General features: G+C 53.3%; 2 protein-coding genes across 2 annotated transcripts in view; one reads left to right on the forward strand and one right to left on the reverse strand.

The window, feature by feature from the left end:
• PCDH12 (protocadherin 12) lies at positions 1 to 9,577 on the forward strand. Its single transcript, XM_032197091.1, has 5 exons — positions 1 to 2,635; positions 2,666 to 2,829; positions 3,202 to 3,296; positions 4,216 to 4,367; positions 8,822 to 9,577. The coding sequence occupies exons 1-5, from the start codon at positions 1 to 3 to the stop codon at positions 9,184 to 9,186; spliced, it is 3,411 nt and encodes a 1,136-aa protein (XP_032052982.1). The 3' UTR covers positions 9,187 to 9,577.
• DELE1 (DAP3 binding cell death enhancer 1) overlaps positions 9,135 to 15,124 on the reverse strand; it is a 20,171-nt gene continuing 14,181 nt past the window's right edge. The window contains exons 10-12 of the mRNA XM_032197092.1: positions 13,170 to 13,326; positions 12,659 to 12,920; positions 9,135 to 9,198 (exon numbers count right to left, since the gene is read on the reverse strand). Coding sequence (XP_032052983.1) covers positions 12,694 to 12,920; positions 13,170 to 13,326 — 384 coding nt within the window. The 3' untranslated portion in view covers positions 9,135 to 9,198; positions 12,659 to 12,693. The remainder of the gene's footprint in view (positions 9,199 to 12,658; positions 12,921 to 13,169; positions 13,327 to 15,124) is intronic.

Raw genomic sequence — 15,124 nt, forward strand, 5'->3', positions numbered from 1 at the left:
ATGCGGAGGCAGCCGGGGAAGCCCGTGGCTGCTGGCCGGAGCGGCGGGGCCGTGGGCATCGTCAGCGGGCTGCTGCTGCTGGGTCGCTCCGCTCTGCAGCTCCCGGCCTTCTGGTGGTACCTCTTCCTCTCCGCCGATGCTCAGGAGGTGGCCACGTTCACGGTGCAATACCGGCTGTACGAAGAGGTGCCGGAGGGCACGGTGATAGGGACGTTGGCCGAGCACTTCAAGTGGGGTGAGAGTGGTGAAATGGAGGAAAGCTTCCGTCTGCTGCAGAGCCCCGGGGGGTTCCCGCTGCGTGTGGGGAGTGCGGACGGTGAGCTGAGCACGGCCGGGCGGGTGGACAGGGAGCAGCTGTGCCGGCACGGCGATCCCTGCTGGGTCTCCTTTGATGTGCTGGCCGCCCAGCAGCTGGCTCTGATCCACGTGGAGGTCCAAGTGCTGGATATCAATGACAACGCGCCCCGCTTCCCCACGCCCGAGCTAGAGCTGGAGATGTCGGAGAGCGCATCGCTGCGGACGCGCATCCCGCTGGACCGCGCCCTGGATGCTGATGCTGGCCCCAACGCACGCTGCTCCTACACGCTGTCCCCCAGCGAGCACTTTGCACTGGATGTCGTCTCCAGCTCCGATGGCACAAAGCACGCCGAGCTCGTTGTGGTTAAAGAGGTGGACCGGGAGCTGCACTCCTCCTTTGACCTCGTGCTGACGGCTGCTGACCATGGGGAGCCACCGCAGTCAGGTACCGCTTTAATTAAAGTCATCGTCCTCGACTCCAATGATAACAGCCCCGTGTTTGCAGAGAGCTCTTTGGCAGTCGAGGTTCGGGAGGATGCTCCACCTGGGACCCTCCTGGTGACAGTCACGGCCACCGACCCCGACCAGGGTCCCAACGGGGAGATCGAGTACAGCCTCAGCAAGCACGCGCCCCCGGAGGTGCTGAGCGCCTTCGGCATCGACGCCCGCACGGGCAGCGTGGTCCTGAAGCGCCCGCTGGACTACGAGGAGACCCACGCCTACGAGCTGGACGTGCAGGCCAGGGACCTGGGTGCCAACCCCATCCCGGCACACTGCAAGATCCTGGTCCAAGTGCTGGACGTCAACGACAACGCGCCCGACGTCCACGTCACCTGGGCAGCGCAGGCGCCCGTGCTCTCGGAAGCTGTCCCCAAAGACAGCTTCGTGGCCCTGGTGACGGCCAGCGACCCTGACTCGGGGAACAACGGGCGGGTGCACTGCTCCCTGAGCCCCGGGGACGAGCACTTCAGGCTGAAGAGGACCAACAGCCACAGCTACCTGCTGATGACCAGCGCAGCACTGGACAGGGAGCTGCGTGCCGAGTACAACCTGACACTGGTGGCACGGGACCAGGGCGAGCGCTCCTTGGCCGTGCTGAAGCACCTCACCATCTGCATCAGCGACGTCAACGACAACGCCCCCTCCTTCGAGAGGGCCGCCTACGAGAGCACCGTGGAGGAGAACGGCGAAGCGCCGACCTCTTTGCTCAGCATCCGTGCCACTGACCCCGACCTGGGTTTCAACGGGAAGATCACCTACAGCATCCGGGACACCTCGGTTTCAGGTCTGGTCTCCATCGACCCCACCACCGGGGAGGTTTTTGCCCTCCAAGCTTTTGATTACGAGCAGATGAGCAGCCTGGAGTTCCTGGTGACCGCGGAGGATGGTGGCCACCCCAGGCTGGCCTCCAACGTCTCTGTCCGGCTGGCTGTGCTTGACCAGAACGACAACGCGCCCGTTGTCACTGAGCCAGCGCTGGTGGGCGGCGTGGCCACGCTGTCCTTCCTGATCGGCACTGAGACGGGGTGTGTCTGGGTGACCCCTGGGAACGGGAGCACCCTGGGGACAGCGGTGGCCAACGCCACGCCGGTGTCATGCTCTGACACTCCCCTCCTCTTCACCATGGTGGCCAGGGATGGAGACTCTGGTCCCAACGGGGCTCTGAGGTTTGACCTCGTGGGCGGGGACGGTGCAGGGCTCTTCATGCTGGATCCGCTCTCAGGGCAGCTCTTCCTCAACGCCACCAACGCCACCAGCCTTGCTGGCACCCAGTGGGACCTGGCCATCAGGGTGAGCGACAGCGGGGACGAGCCCCTGCACACCCAGGCGCGGGTGCGCCTGCTCTTCCGACGCCACGGGGCCTTCTCCAAAATCTCCGCCTGGGAGCTGGGGCGGCTGAGCCCGCCCGTGGTGGCTGTCATCTGCTTGGCCGCTCTCTTGGGCGGGTGCCTCCTCCTTTCGGCTTTAACCCTGTCCCTGCGCAGCAAGGAGAAGAAGGACGGCATGGCCTACAACTGCAGGGAGGCGGAGGACGCCCGCAGGCAGCAGCAGCTGAAGAAGCCTCCCCGGCAGATCCAGAAGGCCGACATCCACCTGGTCCCGGCGCTGCGGGGCCGTCCCCGGGGTGCTGAGCCCCTCCAGCCCTGCCCAGAGGGCTCCCCGCAGCCTCCCCTCCACCTCACCCCTACTCTCTACAGGACCCTGAGAAACCAGAGGACCTCGAAGGACTCGGATGAGGAGCAAGGGATGTTCAACCTCGCCGTCATGCAGCGCCGGCCCTGCCAGCCCCACAGACCCAAAAATGCACCTGTGAGCCCCCCGGACGTCCCGCCGCGTGGTGAAGGCTCGGAGAAGCCACTGCTGGGAGAGTCCCCACTGTCCCCACCCCAGCCAGCGGGCACCACGCCGCAGGGACCGGGGCAGCCCCCTCCCCACCAGCACATCCTCAGGAGCCTGGTCCGGCTCTCGCTGGTGGCCCTGGCGGAGCAGAGCCCCAACGGGGAGTTCGCCATGGAGTCGGCCCCGGTGCAGGTAGGAGATGCTCCACGTCTTGCTGGAGGTGTGGAGACCCCCAGAATCTTGCCTAACCCTGAGGGTGGGCTGGGAAAGTGCAGGGGATGGTGGGGGGTCTCCAGATGCCCACCAGGACATGCAGGGAGCTGGGGTGGAGGGCACCGGGCATGGGGAGGAGGGGACAACCCCATGGGCCAGGGGCAGGGGCACAAGGGAAGCTCAGGGCTAGGTGAGCTGCTCGGTGCCTTGTTTTCCCCCGCGTGGGGATGCCGAACCATCTGCAGGAGGAGGAAACGCTATAAAAAGGTGGCGCGGTTCGGAGGGGACATCCTGGCAGGAAGCAGCTTGAGCGGTGTTCGCAGGGCTCAACAGGCTTTTCCTGCCTTACAGCAAATCTCTCAGCTGCTGTCTCTGCTGCACCAGGGCCAGTTCCAGCCCAAAACAAACCACAGGGGAAACAAGTACACGGCCAAGAACGGCAGCAGGTAAGGTCTGCTCTCAGCCCCAGCACCAGCTCGCCCCGCTTTCATTGACCCGAGATGGGACAAGCAATGGGGCAGGGAGGCAGCTCCTGCCTCGGGAGGTGGCTGTGCGCCTCTGCTCCCACCCCCATGCTGGTGTGGCTACCAGCTCCCTCCTGGGGATGCTCTGGGGCACCTCTGGCAGCTCCTTCCACACCCACATGAGCTCCTCCTTGGCCACAAACCATCTGCCTGTCCTTGCTGGGGGAACACCGGTGTGTTGAAGCACAATGGAAAGGTGCAATGGTGTTGCTGTCTGTGAGTGAAAGCTCCTGAGAATGCCGGAATTTTTCACTGCCTCACCACATCCCCCCGTCCCCTCCTGCCCAGGCCAGGGGCAGACTCAGCTTTCTCCACCTTTCTTGTTATCAGCTCCATCTGGAGGGTGAGGGAGGGAGACCTGCCCTGGGCTGTGATGCTCCCTGCCCCGTCCTGCACATGGGCAGCTGCTCCGAATTCATGGGGAAAGGCCAGCAGCTCCCCGTTAGCTCGGGATCCTCCTGCAGAAGGATAGAAACCCTCCTGGGCAAGAAATGTGGAGCAGCCCCACGTATAGCCCAGCACCCAGCTGGAGCCCAATTTTCAGGGGCTCCGTGGCACCCCTGATCTCTATGCTTTTGCTCACATGCTTAAAAAGAAACACACCTCAGACTAAAATGATAGCAAAAGTGGCATTTCAGAAAGCTGCAAGCTTTGGCTGACCCAGCTGGGGGGCCACCTGCAGCTGGACGGGGTGCGTGGAGCTGGTGGGTGACGGGCAGCAGGAGAACAGTGCCCACACCCCACCTCGGGGTCACTTCATGGAGTATTAAGACCTCAGCCTCCAAAACAGCAGGCAAGGCAGGAGCAAAAGCCTGACTTGAGCATTTTGGGACCCTTGCAGGGCTGCGGGGCTGGATGCTGACTGCCTGAGCACAAAGGACAGCGGGCACGGCGAGAGCGAGGCCGAGGACCGTGATTCGGAGAGCGGCTTCGACCTCTCGGTGCCGCAGCTGGTGGGAGAGGAGCTGGAGACCCTCCTGGAGCCGCAGGCAGGTGAGGTGGCCTCATCGTGTTCAGTGTGAGCTGGGGGCACGCTGGGGCTGGCGGGATGTCCCCAGGGAAAACGCCAACCCCGCATAGATGGCAGCAGCTGGCATGTGGCATTTTTTGCTATGCGCAATCTCTGCTTCCACGCTGACCCGAGAGCCTCTGCGTTATGGTCCTCTGGTCCATACAGAGTGGGAAAGGAGAAGAGCTGTGCTTCCTGAGCCCTTTGGGACCTTCTAGACCCCCTGAGCCCCATCAGGCACCTCTTTCCTACCAGCCCGAATGGCTCTAGTCTCACCTGTTACCATCCTGGTTATTTTCTACATTCGCACTGCTTTGTTTTGTTATTTGTTGAGATGCGGTGAGCAGAATTGCGCGCAGTGGTTAGGATTCACCTGCACTGGTGGTTTAAGGTGTCTTCTGGTTTGGTCTTCATTCCCTTCCTCCCAAGCTCCTACTGAACTGCTCACCCCAAATCCCTCCTCTGCATGGGGGGAGTCAGCAGTACATGGGGAGTCATTCCCCATGCCAGCCATCCAACAGAGGGGGGCACAGAAACCCCACCAGCCTTTTTTTGCTCATGTCACTGGGTGTTGGGGCCTTTGGCAACTCCTCACTTTGCCCTCTTTGGGGTATTTCAGTGGGATCGGCACCACCACCAGCCACTGCTCCGCATCAGTTATGACTGGTGAGAAGCGCAGGTCTCAGACTTTCTGTTGGGACTCCAGTAATGACCTCTCTTTATGGGGAAGATTTATTCCTGCTCTTGCTTCCTAGCTTTTAACTCGCATTAGTCCCTCTCACAGCCTGGCTGGTAATTCAGGTTAATGCAGAGCACAGCTCAGGACCTCTGTGAGCCTGCCTGGTGCTCTTCTGCAAGCTCAGGTGTCCCCTGTCAGCCAGGACTCCTCACCTACCTCCTTCAAATACAGCAAGAAATTTGAGGAAATTTGGAAAACACAATCTTGCAAATGCCATGCCAGTTCTTGCCTGTGTAACAGGAATTCAGCTTCCTGCTCATATAGAATAATTTCCATGAACCTGCCCAGACTAGGCCCACCTTTATGAGCTCAGAACCTCATGTCACCATTCCTACCTTCTGTTCCTCCGATACTGCCTTCATTTGAAGTGGTAGTTAACGAACATCAGCTAATAAGCCAGGCAATTTCATATCTGAGTTCCTCTAGCACTCTGAGGTGGATACCATCTGGGCCTGACATCGTCTGCGTGTTCCTTTTATTGATTTGTTCTAAATCTCTTCCACTGGCATTTCCATTTGAAAGAGTTTGTCTGACTCACGTCCTGCAGCAGAGATTTCTTTGTGGAGCCTCCGTGCTCCTCCGCAGCAAGCGTAGGCATGAAGAATTCATTGAGGTTTGCTGCTGTGGCCTCACCTTCCCTGGTCCTTTCACAGCTTTTGGTCCTTTCATTCGAGCTCTCCAAGCCCACTGATTAGCAAAAAGGTTATTAGCTGCCTTTGGTGCTCTTCAGGACTGTTTATGGCCTGCCATGTTATGGTTTTATGCTCAGCTTATAACACTGGTTTATGTACTCTCCACGCCACCTGCGAGCAGGCTTTTAGCACCCAGTGAAGTAAACCAGGGAGCGACTGCAGTAAATTCTGCTCTACCTCCAGCCACGGGCACCTCTGTGCTGCCGTGCAGAGGGAGCTGCTTGCTGCCTTCCTGCCCTTTTGTTCCAGCGAGGAGCAGAAGAAGCAGGGCTGGGTGAGACGAGAGCCGCTGGCCTCCTCGGCTCTGAAGGGCAGCAGCGTGGGGCAGGCAGGCACAGGCTGCCCAGCTCCAGCCCACGGCTCTGCTGAGCCCCAGCGAGGGGCTCAGATCTGTCCCCATCCAGCCCTAAAAGCAGGTAGCACCCTGCGCCCCAGACAATCTGAGCTATGGCCATGCGGAGCCGTACAGGGACATTTCCCATTCTTCTTGGATTTGATAAAGTATTGCCAAATTACTCCAATTCTGCAGTAAACAGGACTGGTGCATGCTGAGGCTATGCCAGCATAGCTTCCTGCCCACACGGCAGTGCTGGACGTGATAAAAGAGGCCGAGCTGCTTCTGTGTTGAAAAATAATCTTAACCGTGAGCCCAGACCTTCCCAAAAAGGCAACGGAGCGCAGACGACGGAGCTGCTGGACTCCTTCCTTCTTCCCCACCACTGTAAACAGAGAAATGGACTTGCATCCTGAAGGAGGGAGGAAGGAAGCATTGCTTGTGCTCAAAGTATCGTAGCAGCTGGCTGAGGCTGTCTGGGCCTTTGTGTTACTCACAGCGGGGGGAGAGCTGCGCGAGCGGTCGGGCCCTGCCAGCTCTTTGGGTGTTTGCACCGCGAGCACCGAGCTGCCGGCTCGGCTCGGAGCTGCTGTCAGCACCTCTCCCCTAGCAGCGAAACAGAGCACTCCATGGCTGGAAAAAGATACATCTTTATTGATTATAAAACAACACACCATTAAAATAAGGCAAGGAGGAGTTATCGGTCAAATTAAACATACCTAATTACAAGATTTCATGGCCACAGGGGCTGGGGCGATCAGCCAACAGTCTCAGCTCTCCCTGCTGTGAGCACGCTGCTGCGTGCCCCGCTCCCGAGCCGAAGCATCACGCTGCTCAGTGGATTTGGTGGCTTCTTGCAGACTGTGGAGGACAGAACTGCACTGTTTTAAAGCAAACACACGGGGCTGCAGCATGCTTGGGAGATCTCTTAAGGAACAGTCGCTGTGACTGAGAGGAAATACTGAGATCGCAGAAAGAAGGCTTGAGAGTTTACCAAGATGTAAGAATTTTGCGGCTTCCACTGAAACGAAATTTAAGTGTTGTATCTACCTTTCTCTCTGTACCAGGTTTTCACTCCCAGACCCCCCTCACCCCAAGCACCCTGAGGCACAATTCTGTTTCAGAGAAAAACGATAACTACATGGAGGAAGGAGACTTGTCTTGCTGGCTGACCAGCCACAGACGAGGACCACACGTCCCCGGCTCTGGCTGGTTATCGATTACCTTCCAGAAACAGCAGAAGTGCAGGAGAACGGGGACCCTGCTTTCTGAGGTCACCTTATAGTCATTATGCAGCTCTCACTGACATAACGACACCAAGCCTTGCCCTCTGACTGGGACTGTCGGGGTATCCTGTGCTGTGTTAGCAGACACCAGTTGTTTCCCTGCTCTCTGAGTGTTTCACAAACCTGCTTGTCACTTTGCCCCTTCCAGGGGTTCGTTAGCTTTGGGGATGAATCAGTGCGGGGCTGGACAGCAGCTCCCACGTACCACGTCAGAGCCTGTTTATCAACTGCAAAGCTCTACCTTGAAAACAAGAATCCCCACTTCCTTTCCTGTCGTCTGATGGGGAAGCTATTCCAGGCTCACTCTGCTACGGGGTCCTTCCTTTAATTTGCAGTATATGTTTATTCACGGACACTTTTAATCATTTCTTCTTTTGCCAACACTATTTTAAGCATAGCGATTTCCTTTGTTGGTGCTTATCTCATCAAAATAATAGCAGGTTGCAGTCAAATCCCCAGTGAGCGTTTGCTTCCTCAGGCTAAGCAACCCTACCTCTTGGGGTGTCCATCTTGTAAGCTCAGACTTGCTCTTGGTTTCATCTCAACAGTTTTTCTCCGCACTTCTGTCATTTCAGATCCTCTTTCCCAGGGATGGATAATCAGATTTGTATGTAATTCTCCTAATCAGGTCTTGCCAGACCTAATAACAATACCGCAGATATGTCCTTATGCCAACAGGGAATATCTTGACCAACACATTGTATCATTTCATTTGCCCATTTCAGGGCAGAATCACATTACTGGGACATTAATGAGCTTGCAGCCAACGCCCACACCAGGCTCCCACTGCTCCTCATCTGTTTCCAATTGATGAACAAATACATTATAGCTCAATTTTTTGTTACTAGTCCTCAACCACCCAGCTGTGCGTTTGATAATTCAGAATTTCATTCCAGTTCTGTTATTAGTTTTCACACTAACCCACTTCTTTTCGGTCTCAACCTGACTGCTTAGCAGCAAATTCCCACTCTTGAGTGACCGGTAAGGGAAGTCCACTAGTGACCATTTTTCTGTTTGACACTTCCCCCTTGAAAGCTTTCCGTTGCTGTTGTCTCCCCTTTAGCTAGTCCCGAACCTTCACTTTCTTTGGCTTTGCTAACAATTTAGTGAAGTGCCACTTGAAACCGCAACAAATGGGAACTCAGAGGGATCCTAATGGTTCTTATATTTAAAAGCAAAACAAACACAGTTGTTTTAAAACAATTCTAGTTTGCTTGGTTTTTAAGCTGCTGGTTTGAGTGATGCTGCTGGTAGCCTATCCCTAGATTTGCTTACAATCAGTCCTGTAACATCGGATCTCAGGAAGTCTCCTCATTTCTCGTTTTCTTCTCCTTTGATCTCCTCTGCCACACGTCTCACCAACAGTTCTTGTTTTCACTCCCTCCAGAGCTGGCCCTCAAGAGGCTGACGGCTGCTGACCCGGCATGGGTGGCACGGCTCTCCCTGCCACTCGCCGGCAGCTACAAGGACAATGTCTTCTCCCCTGACTCTCTGCATTCACCTCAGGACGAGGAAGCTGCGAGGCAGGAGAAACCACGGACCTTTGAGACCTTTGGCAAAGGGGCTGGGGCTGACTCAAACGCCGCTGGGACAAGACTGGCCAGCACTTTCCTTTCAGAAATGAGCACCCTCTTTGAAATGATTCTGTCCCAGAAGGTCCAAGTCCACAACGAAACAGGCTCAGGGCTTCTGCGGCAGCTGTCAGCACGTGGGAAGAGCCTTGGACTGGATGACAGCGCTCCCGTTCTGTAGGCAGCTTGGTGGCTGTGACAAGGAGACAAGAGTCAAACACAGCGTTCTGTATTTGGGTGCACACGCGTGTTTTAAGAAGTTCGTAGTGCCATCCATGCCTAGACTGATCATGACAGGCACATTTCTTCCTTTGCCTCACCCCGTCAAATTTCTCCACGACTGACTTCACCTTGTGTAGCTCCCTTCTCCCTGCCTGTTCCTGCCTTCCTAGCCCTCCTCCCCTCCCACCCTCCCCTTTCACTTTACAATCACACTCACACAACAGCAGGAGGGCCCTCTCCTCCCAGGGCAGGCAGATTGAGAGAGGGGGCTTTGTCAGATTACACCGGAGAACAATGCAGATACATCCACGTGATTACAGACAGTGCACCACAGAGCATAAAGCAGCACAGCCATGGACTTTGCAGCATGCTGCAGAATTGGGCTCCAGGATCTCAGTTCTTATTTAAATAAAATTGTTTTTTTTTCTTACACTACCATCTCTGCAAAAAGGTCCAGTTTAGCTGACACAGTGCTGTGGCTGCCGGAAGCCTGAAATGGCAGCTCAGAAAGGGGAGTTCTGCCTGTTGCCTCCCACCAATGCTTTCAGCTTCTGTAGTTCTACCACTGTGAGTTTGGCATTGTAAAATGCCTCAAGATCGCTACATCTGCTTTGGCATCTCTCCTGTGGCTGCACTAGGTGACCACACTTCCTTTCTCCCTGCTCTCTCTTGAGGCCACTGGATTTTGGAGCACAGTCCTTGCCCAGGAGCAGACAACAGATGGCTGGAGTCTGTCAAAGGTAAACTGGGAAAAGGGAAGCGTGAAAACAGTTTTGAAATATTCAGTCACAGGCTTCACCCATCTTACACGCAGATCAAAATGAAAACCTGTATGTGAGCAGTAAGACTGTTCTGGGTTAATAGGATGTGTAGAAACACTATGACATAGATGTTAGTAACAGGAAGAAGTACACACAGGTGTTGTTAACTGTGGGGATTTGCTCTCAGAACGGAAAGACAACAGGGGCATGAGCACTGGGAGTGGATCTGCAGGCTTACGCAACCGTGCATGGGTGGCACACGGGTATGGGAGGAGGAGAAGTTTTAGGAGAATGAAAACCACGGGTAAGCACAGCTGGGTCATGTGCACACAGGACTCTTTTCTCTGTACCTTAGTTTTTGCCTTCCAACTAAGACACAAAGCACAGATCAAACTTGGGGCATGCTGGCAAAGCGGTTACACAGGTGAGCGCAGAGTCACGCTGTGGGAGTGAGGGTAAAGCCATCACCTCCACTGCTAACAGCGCACAGCACCGCTGCTTCCTACAAAAGGTGCTGAGAAGGGGCTGCCAGCCTCCCCTCCACCACAGCGCAGGGCCAGCAGTGCCTTACACACACTGCTTTCTTTCCCTCAGCATCTTTACGTTAAAAATACGGCACTGAGCTCTCCACAGGTACTGCAGTTTCTCCAAAGCTAATTTGCTGACAGTGGGGCTGTTGCATCAGGTGCCTTTGGGTAGTACTTTTAGCTCTCATCTTCACTGCTAAGTTGAAAAAGAACGGGCAGCACTACCCAGCAGATATGAGCTGGAGCATCACAAGAGCATCCTACCCATGCACATACTGGAGGTTACCGTGCCCTGCTTTTATCGTGCACATACACAAGCCACAGCAGCAGAGAATCATACACATAATTTAAAGAAAAGTAAATTAATAAGTTTTCTTTTTTTTTTTCTTCTTTGTTTTTTTTTCTTGCTCTTGGGACCGAATAGCAAGAGCAACATAGTAAGATTTCCCCAGGTGGACTTCTTAATACCCCAAATACCCACTGTTGTATTTGGATTTTCCCTGAAGTGCTTTACAGATGACCCCATCTCTGGCAATAAATTACACTGATGGGTTTACCCCAGCGTGCTTGCACAGCCACAATGCTAATAGAAATGTCTTGCTGTTTTGTTTCACAAACAAAACAGGCTCTTGCACCAAAACAATGACAGTGAGCCAAATTCTAACTGAGATGCAGCTGTGCAAGCTATGAGGGTGGCGTATCTGTGACTGTGAGGAGATGCAGCCCTACAGGACTCCTCTGCATCTTGGGAATGCACACAGAGGACAAACACGGCACAGCCTTGCATATTCCTCTGGTGCATTACTTTGATGTGCCTCTCAAAGGACAATCTTTACACAAAAATACATTAAGGTAAGCAGATTTAAAAGGAGACAAATTCCTCTCTGGGTTCGATTTCCTGATTCTGCAAACTGCTTTCAACTCCCCCCATCCCTTACCCCCATCCTGTCCTGACCACTGCGTAAGCATGCTGTGGATTATCACAGAATAGGAAATCCACCCGAGGAATTTCCTGCTAATTGTATCCTGCTTGATAAAGGAAATGGTCTAAGAAAGTTTGGTCTAGGCAGAAAGACCAGACTAGAAGAACAATCTGAGCTATCAGATGCACTGAGCTCTCGCCGTGCCCCTCCCTTGCTGAATGGAGACCACAGCAAGTTCAGGATGGGGCCGTTGCCTTTGTTTTCCAGAGGCTGATCTACACAAAGCACCAGAGCCACACAGCTACAGGAAGCTGGACAGTTTGTACAGATGCCCTTGAACCAGTTTAAACTTGTGTGGACAAATGTCTTTTTCCGGATTCAGCTGCCCCAGCGGAAGAAATTATCATACCAGCTGCTTGCCTCTGCCTGCCTGACAGTGGCTACTGCCCGCTGGGAGCATCCCTTATCCACTTTGGTAGAAATGAGCTGACGTGCTTAGCAAACATGTATGATATACATTTTGAAGCAAACCTTGCTCATTGTGACTCAAAGGGGTGTCCCCATGGGAGCAGCTCAGTGCCAGAGCTGAAGGAATAATAACTGGGGACTGAAGGGCGCTGACAAAGGCGTGGAATGGCTGAAGAAAGTGTTATTTTCACCAGCACAGGTGGATCCATCAATTGCATCCCACAAAAACCTGTGCCCTAATAACAAGAATTCACTCTCTTCCTTCCACCGCTTTGACGAGGTCTGAAAGCAGATTGAACTGCTACAATGTCTGTGTGGAGAGAAGCCCAGATTGTGCTGGTAGCGTAGCCTTGAACTGAGATCAAATTGCCTCAGAGATTGCAGACCCACAACAGAGTTAGTTGCCAGCATCACCATATGGTGGCTTGTAAACCTCACTCAGACACCATGTGAAAGATGTGCAAGGCTACTGGAATTATAGCCCCAAATCGTACCCACTGTGGCATCTTTGGAGTCACAGTAGCTCCATATGGAAGTGCAGGAGCATAAGAAACGTTCTTGTGTTGGTAGGTAGAGGGCCAAGCTATGTGGTGGCACAGGAAATATCACAAGGTCTGTTTTGAAAACACCTATATTTAGAAACGGCTCCTGTTCCATTAACAGAAAGTGCTCCCGACTCATTACTACCCTGTGCCCAGTCCCACACAGACTGAGCACGTCCAGCTTCCCTTCCGCCTCCTCGTTTCACTTACCAACTGCTCTAGCAGCAGCAGCGGGTCTCCGAGCACTACAGCTCCAGCGGAGTCACCTTGTTTCCCAGGGCACGGCTCCACTCTGCACTGCTGAGCGTCATCATGTGGAGTCTGTCTGCGCTCCAGGAGTGGGGCAGGGCGAGGGCAGATTGTCCGGGCTGGGAGGTGGGGAGACCTGCAGGCATGTGCTCCATAGCCCAGAAACAGGGGCTGGAGGCAGAGGCTCGGATACCGCAAGGGAACGGATGCTTTCTTTGCACATCTGCAAGTGCATTAAAAGAAGATATTAATGACGCATCAGATTATGGGAACAGCTCCTCCACTTGACTGGAAATAGCTGGTAAGAAGTGAAAACAACCCAGAAAGGCACGTTCTCCCTCCCCTTTAGTAAAAAGCACTTGTTTTTGCCATGGTCCCGTGCCACCATTTCTCTGGCGATACGGGCCCCACTTTCAAGGGGGCACTGCAGGATGCAGTCCAACAAACCCTCTTCACCTGCTGCCCACGGTACCTTTCATCTCCTCTTGTATCACTTGCAGCCTCTCCTGAGCGCTCCTGTTCCCTGCAGCAGCTGACTGTCGATAGTGTCTCATTGCTTCTGCCAGGCTCTGCTGCACCCCAAGGCCCTTCTCATAGCAAACGCCCACGTGATACCTGCTTTGGGCATCCTAGCCACAGGAAACAGCACAGTGATCAGCCCCGCATGATGGAGAAGTGACGACAGCACACAAATGAGAACAGACAGTCCTTAACACCATCTTCAACATCTACTCCTCTACCTTTGGTCCCTCAGACTGTATCTTCAGTAATTCAGTCCCTTCCCTTGACGAGCACATCGTCAAGCAGAATTTCTTACCAGATACCTCCAAGTGCACTCCTCCCTGTCCCTTTCCAATTAAAGTCACCGATTTCCCTTCAACGTCCAGGTCTGCGTCACCGGAACAAAGGAACAGCTGTCACCATGGAGCATCCAGATTGCCTCAGGGGTCAGAGCTAAGAGGACTCGCTGCACCCACATCCTGATCACACCCAAACTGTGAGCACACCCTGCGGACTGCCCTGCCACAGTTCACACAGATGTCTTGTAAAAACATAACAAATGCCAGAGGTGCTTGCTGCCAAGGTTGGAAGATTCCCCTTGGCAGCCCCGCAGTCCGTCAGGCCTGCAACACAACAGTGTGCCAGTGTCTTGTTCAGCCCCACGCAATCATGTTCCAGAAGTAATCTTAAGCAGCAGAAGGTAAGTCAAGCAACTAAGCATTACAGAAAAAACATCTGAACTACTCAGACATATGCAAGGGCTGAGAATGAACCAGAAATTCGAGATGTCGCTGCAGATGGGTCAGCAGTCAAATCCAAACCCAGGATATGTTTGTGCATCAGCTGTGCGCTTTAGTTTTTAGATCCAATGGGAGGAAAAGGGTCTCACAGATAGCAAACAAACAAGATGACATTCCTGAAGACACTGAAAAGACCACACGGGCTAGTGGTCACACAGACCTTTTCCAGTGAAACAGACAGAAACATTACTTGAATAGCCTGACTGCCAGAAAAGTGTTCTAAATAGGGCTTTGAAAAAAAAAAAAAAAGTAGCAAGTTTTAATAAAGCCATGAGAAAGGAACATATTGCGAGTGTTGCTGTCTGAGATCTAGCTGGTGGAGGAAAGCAAAGAACTCAACGAGTGGGTGCTTTGCAGAATGTTGCAAGTCTCAGTTTATGACAGCAATAAACATCTTTAGGGATGAGATAAACATGCTGAAGGATTGACACTTCAGATGTGACAAGACACAGGATTAAATAAGTATGAAGTATTCCAACAGTGGTCTCTTACATGATGAACACCTCAAAGACCACCGCCAGGAGAGGAGAATCCCAAATTAGCATGGCAGATATGACTGTAATACACTTTGAAATCTGAAGGTCTGACTCAGTTCTCCAAGAACACTCTTCATGTTTTTTATGTTCTGTGGTTGCTCCCATAAAATAAGGGAGGATGAAATGGAGAGTGGTAACCAAAATAAAACACAGTTCTCTGAAGCACTGCTGTGTTTGGAAGAATGCTTGTCAGAGCTACCCCCGTGGCTCCAGAACAGAGCAACAACCTGAGAAACAGTGAACCCATGATTTTTTGTGTTTGTTTTCTTTTTTCTTTTTTTTTTTTTTTTAAAGAGTTGTAGATGTAGTTGTAATGTCATTCAGAGGGACAGAACTTATTGTAAGGAATTAAAGAAGATCCTACAACGCTATGAGTGGCCAGCACAATCACAGGTGAAACAGTGTTAACAACTACAAAGGAGTGCATACGGAAAGAAATTTGAGAGTCACCCTGACAGTTTCTGAAACCACCAAGACATCGGTCAGTGGCAGGCAAATAGGAAAACAATATTAGAAGGGAATACAGAATTAAGCAGAAGATCTCATTATGTAAGATCCCTGGAATGCTTCCATCCTGAGTCCAGTTTTAG

The sequence above is a fragment of the Aythya fuligula genome, chromosome 14 (assembly GCF_009819795.1).
Source record: "Aythya fuligula isolate bAytFul2 chromosome 14, bAytFul2.pri, whole genome shotgun sequence".
NCBI lineage: Eukaryota > Metazoa > Chordata > Aves > Anseriformes > Anatidae > Aythya > Aythya fuligula.